The sequence below is a fragment of the Sebastes fasciatus genome, chromosome 21, assembly GCF_043250625.1.
Source record: "Sebastes fasciatus isolate fSebFas1 chromosome 21, fSebFas1.pri, whole genome shotgun sequence".
Taxonomy (NCBI): Eukaryota; Metazoa; Chordata; class Actinopteri; order Perciformes; family Sebastidae; genus Sebastes; species Sebastes fasciatus.
The window spans coordinates 14,502,888-14,524,863 of NC_133815.1; the positions used below are offsets into that span (position 1 = coordinate 14,502,888).

Genomic DNA, 21,976 nt, shown 5'->3' on the forward strand with positions numbered 1-21,976 from the left:
GAGTAGTTTTCCTTCTTTTATATCGTCTGGGTTAAGCTTTAAATGCATGTTGGCAGTATAACTGCAGCTTGTAGGACGGATATGAGAGTATATGCTCGTAATATTGTCACTATATGTTGTGTAAGGTACTCTAAAGATAGAAATAAATAAAGGACATTTCATGGAGCTTCATTAAAACTATTTTATGCCCCCCTATAGAGAGGTCAAAGGTCAGGTTCAGCAGAGCAGCTACAATGGAGGTGGTGGAGAATTAGTGTGTTGCTCAAAGACACTTTCGGGAGGCTGGATGGTTGCTGACACCTGGATTTGAACCCTTTTTTAAGAGCAGAGAGTCATGTCTAGCTCATATGCGTTGTAATTTTTTTATTGCACACGAATAAGATTATGAATCTGTCTGTGCTGTGGTTGCAGGTTGTCACACTGCCCCCTGGCGGCCGTGTGACTCCTCACTGCAGCTCAGCTCAGCCGTGTGTGTGTGTGTGTGTGTGTGTGTGCAGCAGCTGCAGCGCACATGGCGAGCCGCTCTTTGTTTATTGTCTGCTGGTTTGTCTCTGTGTCTCTCTGCTTGTTCTCCACATTGTACTGACGGTGCAAATGAGCCTCCGCCTCTGACCGCCGCAGAGATGTGATCGGGCTCCTGGCTGCAGCTGCCTGTCTCCTCCTTCTTCTCTTCTCTCTTTAAAAACCAGACTTTACATCCGCCTCCATCTATACGACTCTTATCGCTTCATGTATTTTTTCAGGTCTGCAAATGTAAATGTCTTTCTAAATGAAATGATTCAGTTATAGAAAAAGCAGGGCGGTTTTGATTTCAACATAAATGAATAAATCCAGACCTGCAGGTTGATTATAAACGAATAAACCTATAGCTATCGAGTTTATTCAGGCTAATAATACAAATGTATATATTTCATATTCAGCGGATGAACAACAAAAACAGGATCGAAAACACAACATTTGTTCCTTAGTATAGCCTATAACCCTATATAGGATAGCCTGGACATTAACTATTGTGCAAGGCGTGTTGCAAAACAAGACTGCGTTTTGCTTTTATTAATGCAATCATTTTTTTATTCTAATTTGTTGATGTTGAATGAAAACCTGTGAACCCGTCTTTAAAATCAACATACGACGAAATGACAGCATTTATTATATAGTTATGAAAATGATGGAAATGTGACTCCTTGGTGCTGCGTGCGGCGATAAGAAAGGATGGTCACTAATGAAATATTAAAAGACTGCTCCATTCCTCATGTATAGCCTAGTTTTAACTAAATTTAAATAATCAAAAACTAATAAAAGCGCACATCTTCTGCGCACATTTTTTTTTTTGCGGTAGCCTAATAAACCTTTTGTAAATAAGAAAAGCAAATAAAACACTCAAAATAAATATTTCTATGTAGGCTACAAATGCGGTCGGTGATGTCCAAATGTAATGATTAATTTTCATCTACTCCGGTAAATTTTTTTTTATTTGTGACAATTCATATTTTTTCGTGCAGAAAAAAAAAATATTTTGACGTTGAACGTTTTTCCATTAACGGATTCATATATCATATTTATGGGTAATCCTCCCATCCTGCTCCCATTATGGTCACCTCTGCAACCAGACTAGACTAAATGATGCATGAGGCGGGTTAAAGTAAGTTTAGGTATTTGTTGTTGTTGCTAAATTCAAGTGTGTAAAATGATGCAACGATTTTAGCGATTGCGACGTTTTGCTACTTTCTATGCCACTAAAAACTAGAAGTAAAGGTTTCCCTTGTTGCGTGGACATTTCCAAAGCGGGACTTCCTCTGGACATAACTGCCAATTTAGTAAAACAGATCTCGTTTGCGCTTTTTTATAAATCCAAAAAACAAAAAGTAAAACATTTTTTTTTTTTTTAAAGTAATAAGCATTTTTTTTCGTTATCGTTCATCTTTCAGCTTTTTTAGTCCATTATTTAATTTAATTACATTGTTACTTCAAATGTTAAAATGTATTCTATTATAATTATTAACAGGGGATGGGACAGATGCACGAGGTTAATGGCTAATCACAAAAAATCAATGCCTCTAGTTTTCTTTGCAAAAATGACATCATAGTTACACAAACTGGGACAATTAAATCATACAAAAATCATTTTCTTTAACTGTTCATTTAAGAGCCACAGGAGAGCCATTTTTTCTTAGCCTCTGCTAAGGAGGAGAGGAAGAAAGAAATTAACTAGAGTGTGAAATGTGTCATTTAAAAATATAAAGCATCAGTGTAAAACAAACATGAAGGAATAAGTATAGGACGTGGGATAGTAAACAACAAAGAAAAGCCATCAGAGGTAGAGTTAAGCAGAACAAGTGCTTTAATTGGTTTGAGTGAACGCTTATGGAATGGAGTGTATTATTATCATCACCATTAAATGTGAAGAACAATAAACATACATCATCATTTTGGCCTCTCTGCCACTGAAAGGGAACTCTCACCAAACCATTGTCAGACAGCAATAAACACACACTCACACATACACACAGTTAAGTCTTTTAGATGTAGTCTAAAAGTACTTGGGACTGTTGTGAGGCCAAAGCTTAATTGCAGGAGGGCATTTTTGGACTTGCACATGCAAATTCAAAGGATTCAATTTCAAAATGATATTTTTCTTCACAAAGATGTTGTGATATTTTTTTTAAATCTTGAAGCCCAAAAGGAAATCTTTCCATCTCTGCAGATCTTGCCTGGCCTCCGCTGTTTTTGTAATCAAATTTTTTCCCTTAACACTTGATAAACCACATGAACACAGGGGTTTGTTTCTCATAACTTTGGACAATGTACACATATCAGCGATGCACACCTCGCTCCATCTCCCAGTGCATGTAAAAAAAAAGAAAAATATTCAGTTCAAACAAACAGACACATTACACTATACACAATGTTCTTCAAGCTCATGTGGGGTAGTTCTGACTGCTAAAAGATGCTTTTGGCAAGTTAACGTGGCAGCAGGTTGACTGGGGGGTTAATGGGTGAAGGAGCTCATTCGTGAGATAAAGTCACAAAAGCGAGGATTTATTAATTTCAAGGTACAGCAGCAGGGTGCGTGTGTTATTATCGTCTTTAATTTGCATTTGTTAAAGTCTGGCATCATCAAAGATCCAGAGTTAATATTCCCAAAAACAAAACAAAAATCACTCTCCCAGCATGCAGTGCTGTTTTCTACTTGCTTATGTCTGACTACAGGGAAGCCTCCAGGGCCATACAGAGCAAAGCAGACTAGAAGATGATTGTGTTCCCTCATTCCCTGTTTTTCTTTATGACACAACCTATGTACAGTATGAGCTACGTGACAATAGAAACAAAACAGCCCATTAATAGTGAAAGAACACTGAAATATCAATTAACCACTGACTCAGGATGAACTATCAGCTGATGACCTCCCTAATAACAAACAGGTGATCCGGGGTTACACGAAACGCGAGAGAACACAAACCTGTTTTAAAGAAATGAGTGGGAGTTTGTACGTAGACGGTAAGTGAAATATCGGACAAACACTTAATACAAAAAAAAAAAACACATTCCTGAAATCTGTGGTTAGAAGGTAAACGTGATGCTGACAGACTCCTGAGGTGAAGCCAGCCGTCAGTTAGCGAGGACGAGCACGACAAAACACAATCACATTCCACAATGCACTCACGCACGCACGTTCTTTATAAAGGCAGGACCAGCGTGAACGGACAAGGGGTTAATATCAGCAGACGCCACCCTCGCTCTGAGGAGGAGGAAAGGGACGCTTGCCCACACCGAATAATCACAATGACAGATTTGAATTTACAGAATCCAAACCGATCCACCATATTCAGAATTTAAGACAGCTATTCACGTTTTTTGTGTCGGGTTTTTAAAACACAAATCATTCGAATGGTTTTGTTTAACTGACGAGACAAATCTAAATACGGAGGCGTTGGAGTGGATGAACCGGAGGGGTTGGGGGAGGGGTTGAAAATAAAGTTGGAAATAATGCATGTCAAAGTAAACACCCTATTATTAAAATAACCTTTTACCTTTTGTTTTAAAAAAAGATTACAAAATATAAAATTAAATAATTTTGGAGTATAAAGGCACACATCTTGCACAGTGTATACAATGAAAAACAGTTATTTAAAGCATGGTAGGGACTATTTTTACGCTGAACAGCTAACAAATCTGGTTAAAGTGTAGGGACACGAAGAGAACCTGAACAGCCAACAACACAGACTAGAGAGGGAAAAGGAAACTTAGTCCTGTGACATGCAATTTTTTTTAATGACTTTTTCTTTTAAAGTACATCTATAGTAAGTATAAATTCAAGCAGTTTCATTCTTCATTTACCACAGCACCATCATTCATTCCCAAGGGTGGCTCCTTTTTTTTTTTTTTTTTTTTTTTTTTTTTTTTTTTAAATACAACTATATTTCATGACTAAAATCCAATGTAAAAATATAAATGTGAATATAATCTATGATATCTAAACAAACATATCGTGATGGAAGCTTTTTGCATGGGTTACAATAGTCAAGGAGGACGACTTTACTTGTTTTAGTTGGTTATCCAGAAGTGATACACAACGTCACACGCACAACAACTTTTCTCACTTACACACAAGTATATTGCATTTCCCTTGTTAAGACCGTTATCAACTAATTGGGATCGTATTTCGTAACATTTGGTTCCTTTCCTCTTGTGCAAAATATACAAAAAATAACCTCAAAAACAGAAACGAAAAAATTATTACCACATCAATTCATAAAACCGCCAAATTCAAACACAGATAAACCACCTTTAAAAATGTCAACAACAACAACACTTAACAACGATGAATAACAGACTCACAGCCGAGGTTAGAGAAGAGGACGATGCTGTTGGTGTTAATGACTTTAACGCGTATCTTTACATCTGCAGCTTCCCAACCTCCCCCCTCCCCTTTACAACTTTTGAACACTGACACACACACACACATCGCTCGCCATCATTGAGTGTGTGCTGGTACGATGCTGGAGGTAAACAGTTTTTTTCTGCCTGCCCTGAACGCACAGTCACACTTGTCGCCTGATCCCAAAACCCACCGCCCCAACACCACAGAGCACTTCTAAAAAAGGATTGGAAAGGTAATTTACAAAAGCCCCGTAAACAGAACTCGTCCACTTCCCCGTCTAATATTGCAGTAAAGTCTTCCCGACCAATCCCTACAGTAAGAAGCACCCATAGGTGAGAAATTGCGGAGGAGATGGGATATGAGATCAGGCCCCTAAATATTCAATTCTAAGAGAGCTGAGTTCATTTTTTCTCTTTGTTGCAGCGCATGTAACAGAACAAGAGCTCCTAACCTCTAATAACAAATAAAAGTGCAACATTTTTGATTTACTCATAAGGTGCTGATGGCAACAGAAAGGTAAGGGCTGTTGATGTTTCAATCCGACACCATATATGAGGATATAGAACAAGGAGTGATTTACTCGTAATCACTACAGCCACACACGACTTCTGGGTCATTCCCTGCCACAGGAACAGAAACCAGGCCTACCTACTTTAACAATGCCCAACGTGTTCAGAGGGAACGCAAGTAAACAACACTTACTGTGTGCTCAAATCCCTCTACCAACTCATTTCAAGGTACACATCCTTCCCTTAATCATTCTTAATCCCTGTGCATCACAACAAAAAGCAAAAAGGACAACCACTGTGGTGCAACTAGTGCCGGAAAACAAGCGTCACAATTTACTGCAACAAGTGAACTCATCTCAGCTAATGAGAAGTTGTTGGTGTGTGTGGCAAGAGGATAACCCAGAAGCTCAATTCATCAAGTGTACACGAAGGAACGGGTGGCATGATGAAGGAGGAATCCACATGGGAAGATTTGTTTGGCTGAGTACTTGTATAGCATTTGGGTGGGGGGGTGGTCTGGCTGTTGGCCTATTGGAAGACTGCTTCCCACTTCCTGAAATTAAGCAATTGCATTAGGCGAGGCTCAACGCGAACTTCCTCGTTACATCCCGCTTAAGCATTCTTTTTGCAAGAGGGGCCTCACCTTGTGCCGTAATCTGACCTCTGCACTTCCCTTGACCTCACACTATACACATCATACCTTCCCCCTAAACATCACAAGGGGAAGACAAATACGAGCATCAAAAAAAAAAAAAAAAATGCAGGGTGCTGGATGTATTAGAGGCAATAAAAAAGCCGTATTTCCACATAAACAACCAAACAGACAAAAACAAATTATATAAAAAAAACAAAACGTAATGACCTGGACGCTTGCTTTCAACACCCTCAAAGTAACACATGAACAAAAGTCAACAGAGGAGGTTAAATGTAAACGAATGATGTTTTTTTTTTTTAGCTGCAGAGCGTGGCACGCCACTGAAAGAGAGAGAAGCAAACAGGGAGGGAGGAGAATGCATGAGGGAGAGTGATACAAAGCCATCACAGCACCTTATTAATTCAGCCTCTCGATGTTTTTTTTCTCTCCGTCACTGCTCTTCCCCGCCCTGCTCCCCGCTTGCCCTCCCTTTTCCCATGTGCCTCTGTGCTCCCTGTCGCTCCTGGAGGCTATGACAGGATAGTGGTGATGAAATCGTAAAACCTCTTGGAGTACTGCTCTGGGTTCACCGTGGAGATCTCCGCTCCGGCCTGAAGAGGGACACAGAGGATGCAGTGTATTTGTCTTGTAACTCGAGTCAGTTTTATAGACGGGTTTCTGTGCGACGTCATCACGGAGATGTGCGCGCAGCTAGGGGGCAGAAAGCACGGCAAGTCTAGCAGAGCCAAGCTCCAAAGCAGAGATGACGAGGAGTTGTTTTGCAGTAAACTGCACCTAACCGCAGAAAAGATGGATTAAAAATGTTTAATATTCAGAGGGGATCATATGCCTTTACTAAAAACAGAAGGAGATTATGGATCCAGGCCTGATGGGTAAAAGTGTTCTAGTCACAAAGCGCTAGCAAATCAGCGGGTGGTCATGGCGAGCTGTCATGCTCCACAGATCGATAAAAATGAACTGATCTACAACAGAGTGATCGCCCCATACTCTAAGAAAATATTTATATATCTTTAGCGACTATGCCTTATAACTCAAAAGTGATGCAAGACTTCATTACGGCTCTAAATTGCTGTAATGTTTAGCGACTACGGCTGGGGAAAGCTCACTTCGGTTTTGCCCCGAATGCGCACGCACCCAGTAATGTTTGTATACAAGAAACCCGTCTATACTTCTCAATATATTTTAGATAGAACCATTCAAATAGCTCTTGTATGCGGCTACGTACCCCATGTTTGACAGTCTTGGCGGCGTGAGCAGCTTTCTTCTTGGCATCGTAATGCTGCAGGATGTCTATGACAGCCATGAAGTAAACCTCCTTCCTGGGAGCACCTGTAGTTAGGAGTAGACTTTACCGTTAGGCACTGATAGGAACCTGCCTGGAGCATATTATGATGTTTAGATATGAAACATATTCAATCATGTTACTATTCTGACTCATTGTACCCCAAAATTACTTACAAAAGGCCCCCAAAGCACTTCAAAATATGCAACTCAACTGTATACTCCTTACTGTGTGTACTTCTACTTGAGAAGAAAACATAGTAGGTTACTACATTTACTTGACAGAGAAATGTTACTGGTTATGTTGCAGATTCAGATTTGACTCACAAAATGTAACAATTAAAATATGATGCATTATCATTCATTAAACTATCCAGCATCATATTAAAATTTAAAGCTCCATCTCGAACAGACATTAAGTAGACATTAAATAAATACCTCTCTTTCACTCTTCACTTCATTTGAATAGGACATTTACTGTGCGGTAGTAATAGTTTTACTATTAATAGTTAATAGTTTTACGTCAGAAAAAAGGTTTACTTGTTCTACCACTGTTTATACCAACAATTCCAGTTACAGAGGGTGAAAAGTAAAGCAAATCACTAAATCCGCCCCTGCCTGTACTTTAAAACAAATACACCTCGGATGAGAATCTATATATTTGCACAGTGTAATCAGGCAAAATCAGGTATTGTTAAATAAGACAAACAAAATCCTTCTGACGGCAGCAGGTTTGACAACTAGAATGAGAACCACAATACCCAGTAGGGGGAGCTCTCAGTACTGTGTATATTATTTAGCTGTTAAATACAAGCCTCACATTGTAAGGGTTGTACTGAGCCTGAAAAACACATGCATCTGGCTACTCACTATCATGGCTTTTGATGGCATAGACGTCAATGGCGGGGTCAAACTCTCCAGGTGACAGAGGCTTGTTGCTATCCAGCGTGTTGCTGGGACTGTCTGGGGGCGTTCCAATGCCCCCTCCGTCACTCTCGCCCTCCTCCTCGGCATCGTTGTCCTCGCTCTCCACGTCTTCCTGCTCGGCTCGCTCCACATCGTGGATCCCCACCAGCAGACTGTAGTCCATGAGCTTCAGCTGGGCCAGGAACTGCGGACGATTGAAGAAGGTAGTACGGTAGAGGAAATAAAAGCGAGGAGTGAGGAGATGGGAGGAGTGTTTAAGGAGGCGGGAGATAGCAATGAGTAGAGAGGAGGGGAAAGAGAAAATGTATTAATACAGACGGAAAGGGGTGACACTGAAGAAGGGGGTTTCTGTAATTTTCATTTAACACATACCTCCACATCTTTCCTAAGCTTCTCCAGGAACATTTTCTTGTTCTCCCCGTCGATGTTGATCTTCTGCCCGTCATTGATGAAGTCATTGTCCTTGTAGGTGGGCAGCTCCTTGGCCTGCCCATTAGTATTGCAGATTAGCAGCCAAATAAACAACAGTCAAAACCACAACACTAGACGGTTCAAACCCGAGGAGGCATGGTAACATACGCAGCAGACCTGGGCAAAAATGTGACAGAAATCTGGTGCTCAAAGCAAGTGTTAACTTTTCTTTGAAAAGATGTGGAAGTTTCCATTAACATCAGTTCATCCAAATTTGAATCCTTACATTTTTTTGATTACATTTTGGTTTGAGATATTTGATATAAAGGTCATAAATTGACTAGAAATACAAGATTTACTAAAAGCTATAACACCAGCAACAGGGTTCTTCATCCTTTTTCCCCAGAATACTTAAAAAAAACATTAATTTGATAAACAGGAGAAAAAGATAGCATAGAGCTGTCTTGTTCAACTAGAAGAATTAAGGGGTATTTCAAAATGCCTGATGGCAAAGATTAATCCTAATCTTAGAAATTAGTCATGTCAACAGCGTATTTAACTGTATCTGCCTGACAAGACAATCCTGCATGTTGAAATGCCCCCTTGGCATAAATGAGGCTTTGAGCCTGTGGTTTGTTAGATAAGCCTGTCTGATTCAGCCAAATACAACACATATTACTGGTCAAATGAGTTGGCTGACAAAGTACAGGCAGTCTGTCCAAACCAAGGCCGACTGTGTGAAACCGAACATGCAGCATGCTCACAGCAGGGTACAGATCCATCTGATGCACCAATTTGCATATTTGTATTCACTTCTCAGTACCATGAAACACAGGAAATTCAGCATTTTTGTGGAATATTGCACAGACATTTTGGACAGCTTTTTTAAATGCATCTGGTAGATCCATACTCTTTGTGTAATGAAAAAAAAAAAGGACGTCCAACTCAAATCCATGAAACGTCCCTTGTTGGCACTGGGCTGGTCTCCAAAAAGCATCCCGTTCTTATTGGTTTGATAATAGAGTATGTCCTTCGCTGAGACAAATGATACACACATTGTTCAGATGCTTCTCGGAAACCAGACTGTGGTTTGCACCTAATCTAAACTCTTTTTTTATTACTCTGTAAAGCCAGCGCGTACTGTATCTTTGTGACGGATTCCCACTATTCAGCCTACAAGCAGAATTTCCTATTTAAGTGTCTCATCTATTGGGATTAAGAAACTTCATAACCAGGCTGCTGCAGAGCTGCCAGCAGCCTGTAGGGGGAAGAGGTGTTAAGTGAGGAGGGACGGGGCCTAGTTCTGAGTCACTGAGGAAAAAGAGAGCAGGACATGAGGTAAGAGGGCAACAGCAGCGGTTTAGCTACTACAGTGTTTCTATGGCAGCAGGAGAAGAGCAGCAACACAACAGCACTTTGTAGCACTACAATGAGCTTGGACAGCACACACTGACACACATACATACATACACATACAGATTACACATTTACACAGATGAAGACAGGAATACATCTCACAAAATAGGACGTTTGAGCACATATATTTATACAGACATAGACCTCCAATTTGCAAGAAATATGGGATGTACAACTTGGCTAGACTTGATAATAATAAATGCGACATATAAAAGTGAATGAGGACGCAACATGAGGCCGACTGCAAAGAGTGAACGTAACCCTGAAAGCAATTTGCAGGACTGTCACCTAAACCGACACCTCATCTCTTACATTCATCCATCTCTTTTATGCTTTCAACCGTCTTTTATTTCCATGCCGTACATTCTCACAGTCTTTCTAACCGGTTCATTAAGTCTTGTGCTTTCTCCCAGTCATGCATAGTATTCTATCAGCGGGCCTGTTACGGATATTCTCTATTACAATGAAATGTGTCTGACTCTTGAGTGGTGCACGACATTGAGGTAGTAAGTAGAAAAACAGAAGGATATATTAGAGGCAGGAAGAAAGGGCGGGTTGCTGATGTAAAGCTGTGTGACAGGTGAATTTCTCCCCGACCTTAAAAAAATCAATAAAAAAAATCAATCTAATTTTATTTTTTCCGTCTCCCATCAGCTGGTTGGAAATGGATCTTGGCCTCTGACAACGTTGATGTCTCAGAAGAACAAAGCTATGCCTTTTCTGTAGGATTTGTGGTATTCCTAGACTTTTGTATCCAGTTATATTCCTACTGATGTTGTCAAACATAGATTAACATCCACGAGCAGGTTTCACTGTTAATACTTTATGTGGAAGTATCATTCAATACTTCGATCAGCTACTAGCAAATCAGCAGGATCATATCAACCACATGCAAGGGCAACGTGAATCAAGCACTTCATGTGTTTATCTAGCATTGTTATTTATGCAAAATCAACTGTTTGGGGTGTGTATGAGAACAACGTGCTCTTGAAAACAAAACAGTTTTGGAGTATGTAAACTGGGCATAAACAATAATAAACGTCATTCAAATACTTTGCACCTAAATGATTTTGTCAAATGTTCCCAATCTATTCCTGCCTGCAACATATCATCATATCATCATATGCTGGACTATTTGTCGGAAACAACAGGCCACGTCCCCCCCAAAACTAGAATCAAACTGAGAATTGAGACACCGGTAACTGCCATAGTCAGTCAAGTATGCCAACAATATTGACTCATAAAACACTTATTATCTCAGGGTGCTGTAGCTATAAAAAGAAAATAAAAACTGACCAGAGTCACACGGTGTTTGGTTCGATTACCGCTGAATACTGTACAGCCTTAAAAAAAAAAAAAATACCTAACCCAACCCAACTTACTCAAACCTGACTTATCTCTTTAGACTAGTCATTAACTAATGTACCAAGACACCAGCTAAACTACTGCTTAAGGCCCCAATCAGAAAGAGTGCGTTTTAGCAGCCTGGGGCTGCTTTTTGTAATTGTTTTCAATGAGATTGAAGCGTTTTGTGCGCTGCTTTTGCATTGCTGAGCGCCTCACATTTATCCGTCTGTACGCCTTGAGTTGAAAAAAATTCAACTCAGGGCGGAAAAGCGCCAGACTACATTAACGTTTTTTTTCTCAATGTGGTGATTTTTGCTGGATACCTGGAGCTTTATGACTTTACCTAAGCTTTATTCTTTACCATGATCTGAACAGAAAACAGCAGGCCTGGAGGATGTTGCTGGATACCCGGAGCTACTGTTTATGAGTTTACCAAACGTAGTTACCATGATCTGAACAGAAAACAGCAGGAGGCAAATTAGTGCGGTATCTGAGATTTCGGGTAAGTTGTTTTCATTGGTTTAAACTGTACTATGAACTATTTGGGTCACGTACAGTTCATTGTTTTTTAATAAGGTAGCGTTAGCACTCATTTGGTTGTTGCCTTGCAACATATAAAATAAAAAAGACGCAGCAAACAGCAAAATAACGCTCTGTCTGATAGGGCAACAGAAAAGCAGTGCGGAGCACCTTGTGTTTTCCACCTGCAAAACACACTGTCTGATCAGGGCCTAATGCATTTTATTTAGAAAAACAAAGTGCTTTGGCTGAAGTGGGGTACAAGACATAGAGGCAGGACATCTCATCTGCACTCTATTGTCTCGGGACAGGTTCTCTACATCACAGGTAATATTAAATCTTGCTTTTAACTCTTAAGAAACTATTCTTCACCGATTTAGAAGACAAATCAAAATGTGCACTCTGTTTTATACACTGCTGTGGGTAGCGTACATTGGTCGGTTAATGTGGTCTGCTTTCAATTTGTACTGCAGAAAATAGTAGCATTTTGTACAACTCACTAGTTAGTTTTAAACTTGGAATAAAAATAGCAACAAAGCATGGAAGCTCTGGAATAAATCAACTTTCCAGGAACGTTAAAAGTATGTACTTTCTCTTTCTGATTTTTTTTTCCGACCTTGCAGTGTGTCCTTCCCATTCATGCCACCACCTTACTCCTCCACTTCTTGCTCTCCAGTGTTTCACATACACGTTGGTGCCGTTGAGTGAATGGTGGGAACGAAAACAAACTCTCTGGCAAAACTAAAACTGAACTTGCTGTCAAGTTGAGCAAACGGTGACTGTAAATGGATGACAAGTGTGCAAAATATGGCCTTTAAATAACAGTGTATCAGCTTGGAGAAGACGAGGACACGGAAATGCTCGGGCGTACAAATATAAAAATAAAAAAAGATTGGTTTAATAGATCATGCCTGGTATATGAGCCCTGGTTTCCTTACATCTCTTACGTGTTTCATGGCGCAGTAAAAGCGCGTGGCAATCCGCAGTGTTTGCAGCCTTTGCTGAACGTTACCAGATTTGGGCCGCGGGGGCACATCCTCTGGTTGGGGCGGCTGCTAGAGAAGGGGGAGCGAGGGAGGGGGGCGGTAGAGAGGAGAGAAGAAAGGAGAGAGGAAGGGAGGAAGGAAGTTGGAAGTAAAGGCAAAGTGTTTAAAATGTAACAGAACACAATTGTTTTCAAATTGGTAGAGGGTTGGAAAGGGCATGAACGCGGAAAATACGTATAAAAAATAATTATAATTCTTAGATGTCTTTACAATATATCAACAATGTCCAACAGGTTCATCCAATGACGATGTAAATAAGTGGAATGATTTTTGCAGTTATACTATTTCCATACTCTTAGTATTTTATTTATATTCAAAGTCATGACTCCGGTCTGCCTACACTGGTATTATGACGGTTTCCTGGCATGAACACCTGGTAGAGAAAGGAAGCAGCAACAGCGCTTATCTAAGGAGGCTAAGAGCTGGAACTACGCGGAGCAAGCAAACAACCGTAAACTAATTCTAAGGGCTTATTACAATAACTGGATAAGGGGCTACTAAGAAAATATCCAGGCATTTCACACTCAGTCATACATACACATTAAAGCCATGTGCCCCCACAGGAGATACCAGCCGGTGCTGGCGTGAGGAGAGAGAGGAGAGTAAACAAAAACACAAACAACTGTAACGGATAGCTACTGAGCAGACACCAAGTGGAGACAGGTGGTATTCCACAAACCAAGGACCAGTAGCTATCTAACACCATACAAACAAAACCTCTATATTTTCCAAGTCACATAACAAATACTGCGATCGCACGAATGACCTTCATCAGTGTGGGCCAGTGTCCAGATTTTCTTGTGGTTAATCACAAATAAAGTAACGTAAATTAAAGTAACTAGTATGATTTGATGGGCCTAAGTGAGACCAAATTGACCTAGTTTCGAGCTCTAGTTAAGATAATTTGAGAGTAAAAACAAGTAAAACCTAAACCCACTGATCATCTGCTTGGTAAAATGCTGTACATAAAATGTGTCAGAAAGCCAATTGCTGCTGTTTGACAGCCAAAACCCTGAGACAGCAGCTACTAAGAACCGCAAAAATGTATTTTATGAAAAGAAAAATACATGTCATACGTGGGTAGAACAGAACATGTCCACAATGTGCAACAGAATGGAGCTGGCGTTCATACACATCGGAATGTGTTAGAAATAATGTAACTTCAAAAAAAGATGCAGAAAAACATTATATACCATGCAGACGCATGCATGAAGGGGAGACGGTCATGCAGTTAGGAGAAAAACCCCGCCGTGCTTGTTGTTTGTGTGTGTGAAGCAATGTTTTTAAAAACGCACACACACGCGCACACACACACACACACACACACACACATACTGTAGTGTAGTGTTCACATACTGGACTTTAACTACAGACGAATTATTTGAAGGAAAGGATTGATTCATAGCCGCTCAGCACTCGTGGTAAGTAACTGCAGGTTAATTTAAGCATGTCTGTAAGTGTGTGTACGTACAAAGGTGTTTCATGTGGAGAAACCAGCACGTCTCTCGTCAGATCCTTGTCTTTGATGTCTGAGCCTAACCTGTGTCTCTGAGACATGTTGTAAGTTGGGTGTGAACGTGTGTGTGCACATTCAAAAGTATGTATGTACTAAGGCTTCACTTACGCAACGACTGTACAATGCTTATTGTATTAGCTGCATTTCAGCGAAAGATAAAGAAACCACAGAATTCCACACAGACTTACAGCAACAACTTGTAATAATTTGTGAGTTCAGAGTCAGTGGTAGTAAGTGTGTGGGAAAACAACATCTTCATTCAAGCCAGCTCGGCAAAAATGTATCCTGTTCCTTCTCTATTGCTAGACTGCAAATGGTGTTTCACACACAGCTGAGCCACAGACAAATTGAGGTCAAACAGAAGCCTCACGTGTGTGTTAGAGCCGCAGCTGTTTTGTTTTTCCATTCATCTGTTTTAACCCCAATAATGTTTTGTTTCTTCTTCCATTTACAGACGGCTATATTTAGTTTGGGGATTCCCTGAAATCTTCCATGCCTCACCGCATGGGGCCCCACGATTAAGCCCCTGTAAAACCCGGTGGAAAGTTCAAACCTCTCTGGGTCAAACGCTCTCTTATAAAAACTTGTTTCATGGTCGGACAAACCTGTGCAGAGCGACGTGTGGAGACATGCAATGAAAAAACAAAACACTTTGGACAACCATCCCCTTCCAATACTGCTGAGATGACAGGTCAAACGAACAGTGGTCCAAAGTCATAGTGTTCAAGGACGCTGTCAGCCACTTCCATCACTCAAAGGTTAAAATCTATACAAATATATATTGTTTATATCTGATAAAATATCCATACTAATTGTTAGCTAACTTTAACAGGAAGCACAGTGAACCACCAGGTCCTTTACAATTTCAGTGACACAATTCATTTTTGACAGGTGACTGTCCAAGCAGCCAAGAGCAAAAACAAAAAAATCAAAATAGCCAGTCTCACACAAACAGCAGCATTTCCATCACTATAAGTCACATAAAAGCACACACACACACCGCCCATTCAGATACACAACTACATAGAAAACATCATTCACAATAAAGCTCTAAACCCAACACAGACAGACACACACACACACACACACACAGAAACCTCCATCTTTCACACACAGACAGCAGGCAGGGAAACTGATGGAACAGCAGAAGCGAGGTTAGAGAGGATGAAGCAAATTAAGGAAACACAAAAAGCGTGCAGGGGCTAGAAAGGGGATGGGGTGATGAAGTAGGTGCTAACTTAAGGAGATGGATATGTGCTACTGTCATCCCCACCCAAAGGGAAACAAAGGCAGACACCAAAGTTGTGTTAGTTTTGGGCATTTGGGTGATGACAGTAAGCCTGGAATTGTTTGAAGCTGTGTCGGTTATTGAAACCACTGGAAACACAGTTTGTTCTCTCTCTCATTCTCTAATTGTCCACATGGCTTTTAATGAACATCGAGTTCAATCGTAATATTTAACGGACTCATTTTCAGTACATGACAGCAGCGTTTAAATTACTGGAAAGATAGACAATTAATGTTTAGTGTGTATTTGTAAAAAGTTTCTTGAAACGTTTTAACTACCCTACGAAAATTACACCAGAATCGAGACGTCAGCAATGTGCTATGGAAGTGTCCATTTGTTCAATCCGCATCGACCTCCACTATCATCACTGTTCTTTCAGCAATGCACCTTCTGATGCGCTGAAAGGAGAGCGGTTTGTTCAATGGATAAAAAATAGCTTGAGAAAGCTGCATGAAAAGTAATACAAGAAGAAACTCGAAATAGTTTATGTTAACTGATTCACTTGTTTTTCCTTGGAGCATAAAAAAGCGGTTTGCATATTGACATGCAACAACGTGGTGTCGGTGTGGATACACTTTTAGTTCTGAGAGAAAGATAAAAAAGGGAGGAATATTCCACAGACGTTTTAAAAACACGCTGGCGGTGTGGATTGTTTGACATATTTCTAACTGTTGTTGTGCTAGTTTGCATTTGTTTACTTTGCTTTTAAATCATAGCACTCTTGAGCTTATATTATTATTGTATTTTTAAAGCATAAACTAAAAGGTTAAGAGGCCCAGCCTCTTCTGAAGTTGAAAGTTGTGTGTTTATGTATAACAGTGGATCCCGGCTCACGACAGGTGACTGTACCTTCTCCTTGTCGCTGGCCTCTCTCGCCACAGTGGAACCCTAGAAACAAAAGAAAGGAAATTACTCTCCATAACCCGCTTGTTGGTGAAAGCACAGGAAAGTGTTGCTTTAGTCTTTCCCACACCACCCTACTTATACTCATTCCTGCAGATACTCATAACCCTTTTGCATGTCTGAACACAGAAGCTCACCCTATTAGGCATGCAGGGTGCAATGACTTAAAATGGATTGTAACAGTTTGACTCTGTTCTAAGACTAGTTACCTGATGCTCTCAGACCTGTTTCAAAACACGTATATTACCCAATGGATGATGCCTGTTTTGTAAAACATACAACCAAACCTTGTTTGACCAACTTTGGGTATATTTACAAATTATTATTTAGACTTGTACATGAGCTTTTACAAAACATTTGAAGTAAAAAAACACAAAAAAATATCAAATAAACATTCTGTTTATTCTTGCACCAAAAGCTCAGATGATAAGTGAAAACAGGTCCTTGAAGTTAATGTAGTGCAACTATAGATTTACATCATCTATTGTAATATTCATGTCCTATTTGATCACTTTTCATTTCCTCTTTTTCTTGATCCGTTTTCCCATCCTACCTTGAGATCATATTTTTTGAAGACGGAAAGGCGGTGGGAGAAGACATTGCGTGTAACAATCATGTAGGTCTCATCTCCGTCCACGGTGAGCCGGTAAATCCCCAGAAACTGAGGCAGCAGTGTGTTACCATGGCACTCCACGATGAACTGCGAAAAAGAGAGTAAGAAATATTATTTGATTGCCCTTTTATAGTCACAATATATGCTTACTGCCTGCATTAGAGGGGAGACAGTAAGAAATTGAGAAAGAAAGATTTATAAAGCACAGAAGGGTCCCTTTATGACTAGTGTACACTCTGTAATTAACTGTAAGGTGATAAATAGACAAGAGGGCTCTACTGCAATAGCTGTCCTGGGAAATCAAATCTGTACTCTGACAGTCTTTGAAATTTATTGACCAATCCAAAATCAATATGTAGAGCAAAAGTTGTAAAATGTAATCACATGGGTGCTGGTTAGAATTGTTTTTGACTGAACTAGCACAGGTACCAAAGGTACCAATTTATGTATGAAATGAAAGTATGAAAGTATAAACTAAAACCTTCCAAAACTATGCTATTTCTCTCCTTACTGAACAAATTGTTTTTATTTATTTCAACTATCCAACTATATTTTAGAATACAATAAAAAATCTTTACATATCTTTATCAACTTCAAAGGAAACCAGAATCTACATCAGTCAGTAAAAGAAGTTAAAAACTTTAAATTCTTGTCACTTTCATATTAACATATGTGACTGCACACTGACAATCTTCGATAATACAAGGCAGCATTTTGTCCACTGGCACCTTTGGTAAACTATTATTATAATAAAAATAAGGCACATTTCACTGTACACTGTACGGTGACTGAATAAAGCCTTTTCCCAAAAGGCAACAGGTCACAACATGCTATAAAACTTGAAAGCGTCTCTTATGCTATGAAACTGAAAATACTAAATAAATATGATAATAAAAAATAAAACGTGTGCATTAGCAGGAGCTCAGCCACCCATCACTGATGGTAAAGGTCTTTGACTTGTGCGTGCTATAGGCCTGTGTGTCAGTTTGTAATGCAGGTAAGAAAAGGGTACAGATGAATATTAAAATTATACATGTGTTTATAATGTAGTCCCGCTTTGTACAAGCTCCTTCAGAGAATGAGAGAGAAAGACAGCGTCTCTGAAGTCCTGTGGTCCCCCTAAGACAGTGGTTCTCAACCAGGGGTCCAGGGACCCCCAGGGGTCCTTGAGGGAGTTCCAAAGGGTCCCCAGAAAAATGAGGAATAGTTTATTTTCACCATTTAATTCACTATAGAAGTGGCGCCCAATGTGAGTCAGAGTCACAAGACTGACTATGCTGATCACAGGTTTCACTTCCTCCACTGTAGTGGACAACTAGAATTCTGGTCTTAATCATATCTAACAACCTAAATCCTTTCAGATGGAGATCCCTGAAGAGAAATCTTATCAAATGGGGGATCCGTGACCTAATGTGTATCAATTCAGGGGTCCGTGACACAAAAAGATGACAAACACTGCTCTAAGAGATAGGTGTTTGTAACAGAAGAGGGTTTTAGTAAAGTAAAATTCAGTTTCTGAGGTAATATGAGTCTACCAAAGACACACAGTTTCAGAAAGCCTATGTTTCTTAAAATCCAAACAAGGCTTGCATTTAAATCCATTATTGTAAGATAAGCTGTTATCACCTGATGATATTTCTTTAGAATGTTATGCATCTCTGCCACATCCTCGCTGCTGATGGTCTTGATGACGTAGCGTTTGTCATAAGAGGTATGGAAGCGGGCCCCGCTCCGTCCCTGGGCCTCACTGTTCAGGGGAGCACTGCGTGTCAGGGAGTTCTGAAAACACACAGAGCAAAGACAGAAAGTAATGAATAATATTGATCAGGATGTACACACTGAGATTTGACCAGCGGTCACCTTTTCACAACCCCTGCATGTGCATTATTTGCACTGCCATTAGAGAGCTTATTACTTGTATTTTAGTTTTGTTTAATGGTCTGTCACTCAATGCAGAATTTTTTTTTTAGAAAAAATGCTTATTTAACTATGATTCAAAATCCATATCAACATGTTTAAATAGCTGCTGGTGAAACTACATGTTCTCAGTTGGTAATAGTCTAGTGTACTTGAATGGATCCAACAACACACCATGTCCTGCCTCTTCCCTCTTGTTGTCCGACGGCGACCACCTCCCACTCTCCAGTCTAAACATGTGGGGTTCTGACCCCTACGCCTGCTCCCTGTCCAAATCTACACATAGACACAAACAGCTGCTGCCCAGACTTTGGAGCTCAAAAGTAACATGATCCAACACCCCTGGCTCAATGCCTCATTCTCCAAGAATTCCTCATGTCCTCTGCCCTCAGTTCACTCTTCAGTTCATAGCATCTATTGCTTGTATTGCAAAGTGAGGACTAACCTTTAAAGTGCGACCTAAAACAACTGTTAGGCCGCATTTCTCTCTTGTGTTTAGACCTAAAATTGGTTGCAGTCGTGTTTCTAGAGGTTTCTAAAAACCATGGACACTTAGGTAGCCTTCTTACAGGCCGGGTCCTGGTGTAACATTGAAGTGGTTTGTGTCACAGCCTGAAAATGTTTAAGAGGCCCTTTGCCTGAGGCTGGCATAGATGAAACGCTTTCAAAGGAATATCCTAATGTTTTTGTTTTAGTTAGTCATTTTCTCCACCAGGCATTTATCATAATGTGGGGAAAAAGGTTAATCTATTTGCACTTCAGTTACCTTCCCCAAACTTAATTTAATACTGCTAGCATTGCTCATTAAAACTAATGGTTACTGTGCATGTCATCAAAAGAGCCTGCAGCTGGTGGTACCCACTGGCTGTAATGAGGAATTTTACCAATGGATTTAGAAATAATACCAACAGGCTTTTAGAGCAAGGGCTACAAAGAAAAAAAATACAAACCAATAAACCTTTTTTACCACAATGTGACTAGTGCCTCATGTCGGAAAGTAGTTTAATGTTGAGAATGTCACAGCATTCCTTTGTACTGGCCAGTGTCTTAACACCCCCAACTGCCCACTCACTGCAGCCAGCCGAACCCTAATGTAAACATGTGAGAAGGACAGCTGCACTGAGCTGGGACACGACGACCTCCAAATACTGCCAACTCATTGCCTGCACTGGGAATGGGGATTTACTAGGGAAGAGTGGAAAATAAAGGAAATCAAGGCTGAAACTAAAGAAGGGAAAGGAAAAAGTGCAACAATTTACTAGTTAAGGCTGTGATCAAATTAGTTTGAAAAGTGTTTCAATGAGCTTGCAGCACCAGAGGGTTACAGTTATTAGATACACAGATACATTTCAGGATAATGTATTGCCTGTGAAATCCTCCGATTGTCCATAGTTGCTGGAACTCTCGTGGCGATTCACACTAATCTAGTGCTACAAAGAACAAAAGAAACTACATATTTGACCCAGAAGTGGCAGTAATGTTATATGTTTTTCATACCAAGAAGTCCTGATCATCGATGCCAAACCTCTCTCTGAGGTTTCGAAACACCAGAGGGCAGTACTCCTTGAACTTGAAATGGCTGGGCATGTTCTCCCTGTGTAGAAAGAAAATAATCATAAAACACAAGAGACAGAGTTGAAAATAAAATGTTATTTTTTTTGGTGAAATACAATAATTATGCAATACACTTAAAAAAAAACCTTACTTGTTGAAGAGGTGGTTGTCCACTTTGATCTTAGAATAGGCCTTGAAGTCGTCTGGCATGAGCATGATGGGAATCTGAACATGGCTTAACTCGTTTATCTGGGCAGAAAAAAACAAGGGAGATCAGTGATGTGTCTAGCAACACAAAGCAGTCTAAAGCATGTCAGTGAAATCACTGGTCACATTAGAAATGCTAGAAGTTAGGAATTTAAGCCTTGGGTGATTGAGGGAATATAGGCAAAACCTAGACAAAGATCATCAATCATTACCACTGATAAACATAATGTGGTGATCAGTGGGGTCAACACTGAAAGGAATCGCTGTAAATGCAGTGGCAAAGCCTTAAGTGGAAAAAAAACACAACATATTTACTTGATTTGGACAACACAACATGTGATGCAAACCTGGTAGTTGACCGTTGCAACCATTACAGTACAGTTTTACTTTTTATATCTTAAAAATGTCAACACAGGAAATCTGCAGATATTAAACCACGTGCTAGCTGTGCTTCACACCTCAACTCATGTAACCTTTTCACGATGCAATATTATCCAACGCAATCAAAACATCTTTTAATAAAGTGGTGTGAAGATAAGCGGTCACATAGCTTCCCACGAATGCTCACTACTAGATTTTGCCTCTGAAAAGACATTCAGTGTAACAGAATGTACACTTGAATTTGGTTCAGATATTGGCAAAAGGATGAAACAGTTGGCTAAGACTCCCGCCAGTGCTTGTTAAAAGTACCCCACTTTGCTGCACAAATACTACTCACATGATTAATGTCACCTTTCCTTTTAAACCATCTCAGATAACTGAGTAAAATGTAGTGCGTTTACCCCAATCAAAGCAGCCTGAAAGTTATTTATTAGGGCTAATTTATGATTCAGGCCAAGAAATCTGGTCCGGGTCATCAATCAATACCGATCTTCGGCACAGAACACCTGGCGATGTGAGCACTGAGCGGTTTACAGATTAGATTTTCAGGATGATGGCGCCTACAGGGTTGAAGGACGGCTGAAGGGGAAGGGCGAATGGAAAT

General features: G+C 40.1%; 1 protein-coding gene across 3 annotated transcripts in view; it reads right to left on the reverse strand.

Moving 5' to 3' along the window:
• Positions 1–4,351: 4,351 nt before the first annotated feature.
• Positions 4,352–21,976, reverse strand: part of pip4k2aa (phosphatidylinositol-5-phosphate 4-kinase, type II, alpha a) — a 34,492-nt gene continuing 16,867 nt past the window's right edge. Inside the window, exons 2-11 of one of the 3 annotated variants that reach the window (XM_074622440.1) lie at positions 20,936–21,033; positions 20,728–20,824; positions 18,940–19,092; positions 17,254–17,400; positions 16,647–16,685; positions 12,895–13,002; positions 8,627–8,740; positions 8,198–8,438; positions 7,272–7,375; positions 4,352–6,636 (exon numbers count right to left, since the gene is read on the reverse strand). In XM_074622440.1, coding sequence (XP_074478541.1) covers positions 6,556–6,636; positions 7,272–7,375; positions 8,198–8,438; positions 8,627–8,740; positions 12,895–13,002; positions 16,647–16,685; positions 17,254–17,400; positions 18,940–19,092; positions 20,728–20,824; positions 20,936–21,033 — 1,182 coding nt within the window. In that variant the 3' untranslated portion in view covers positions 4,352–6,555. Of the gene's footprint in view, positions 6,637–7,271; positions 7,376–8,197; positions 8,439–8,626; positions 8,741–12,885; positions 13,003–16,646; positions 16,686–17,253; positions 17,401–18,939; positions 19,093–20,727; positions 20,825–20,935; positions 21,034–21,976 lie in introns of all 3 variants that reach the window. The other 2 variants (XM_074622439.1, XM_074622441.1) reach the window with 2 other exon arrangements.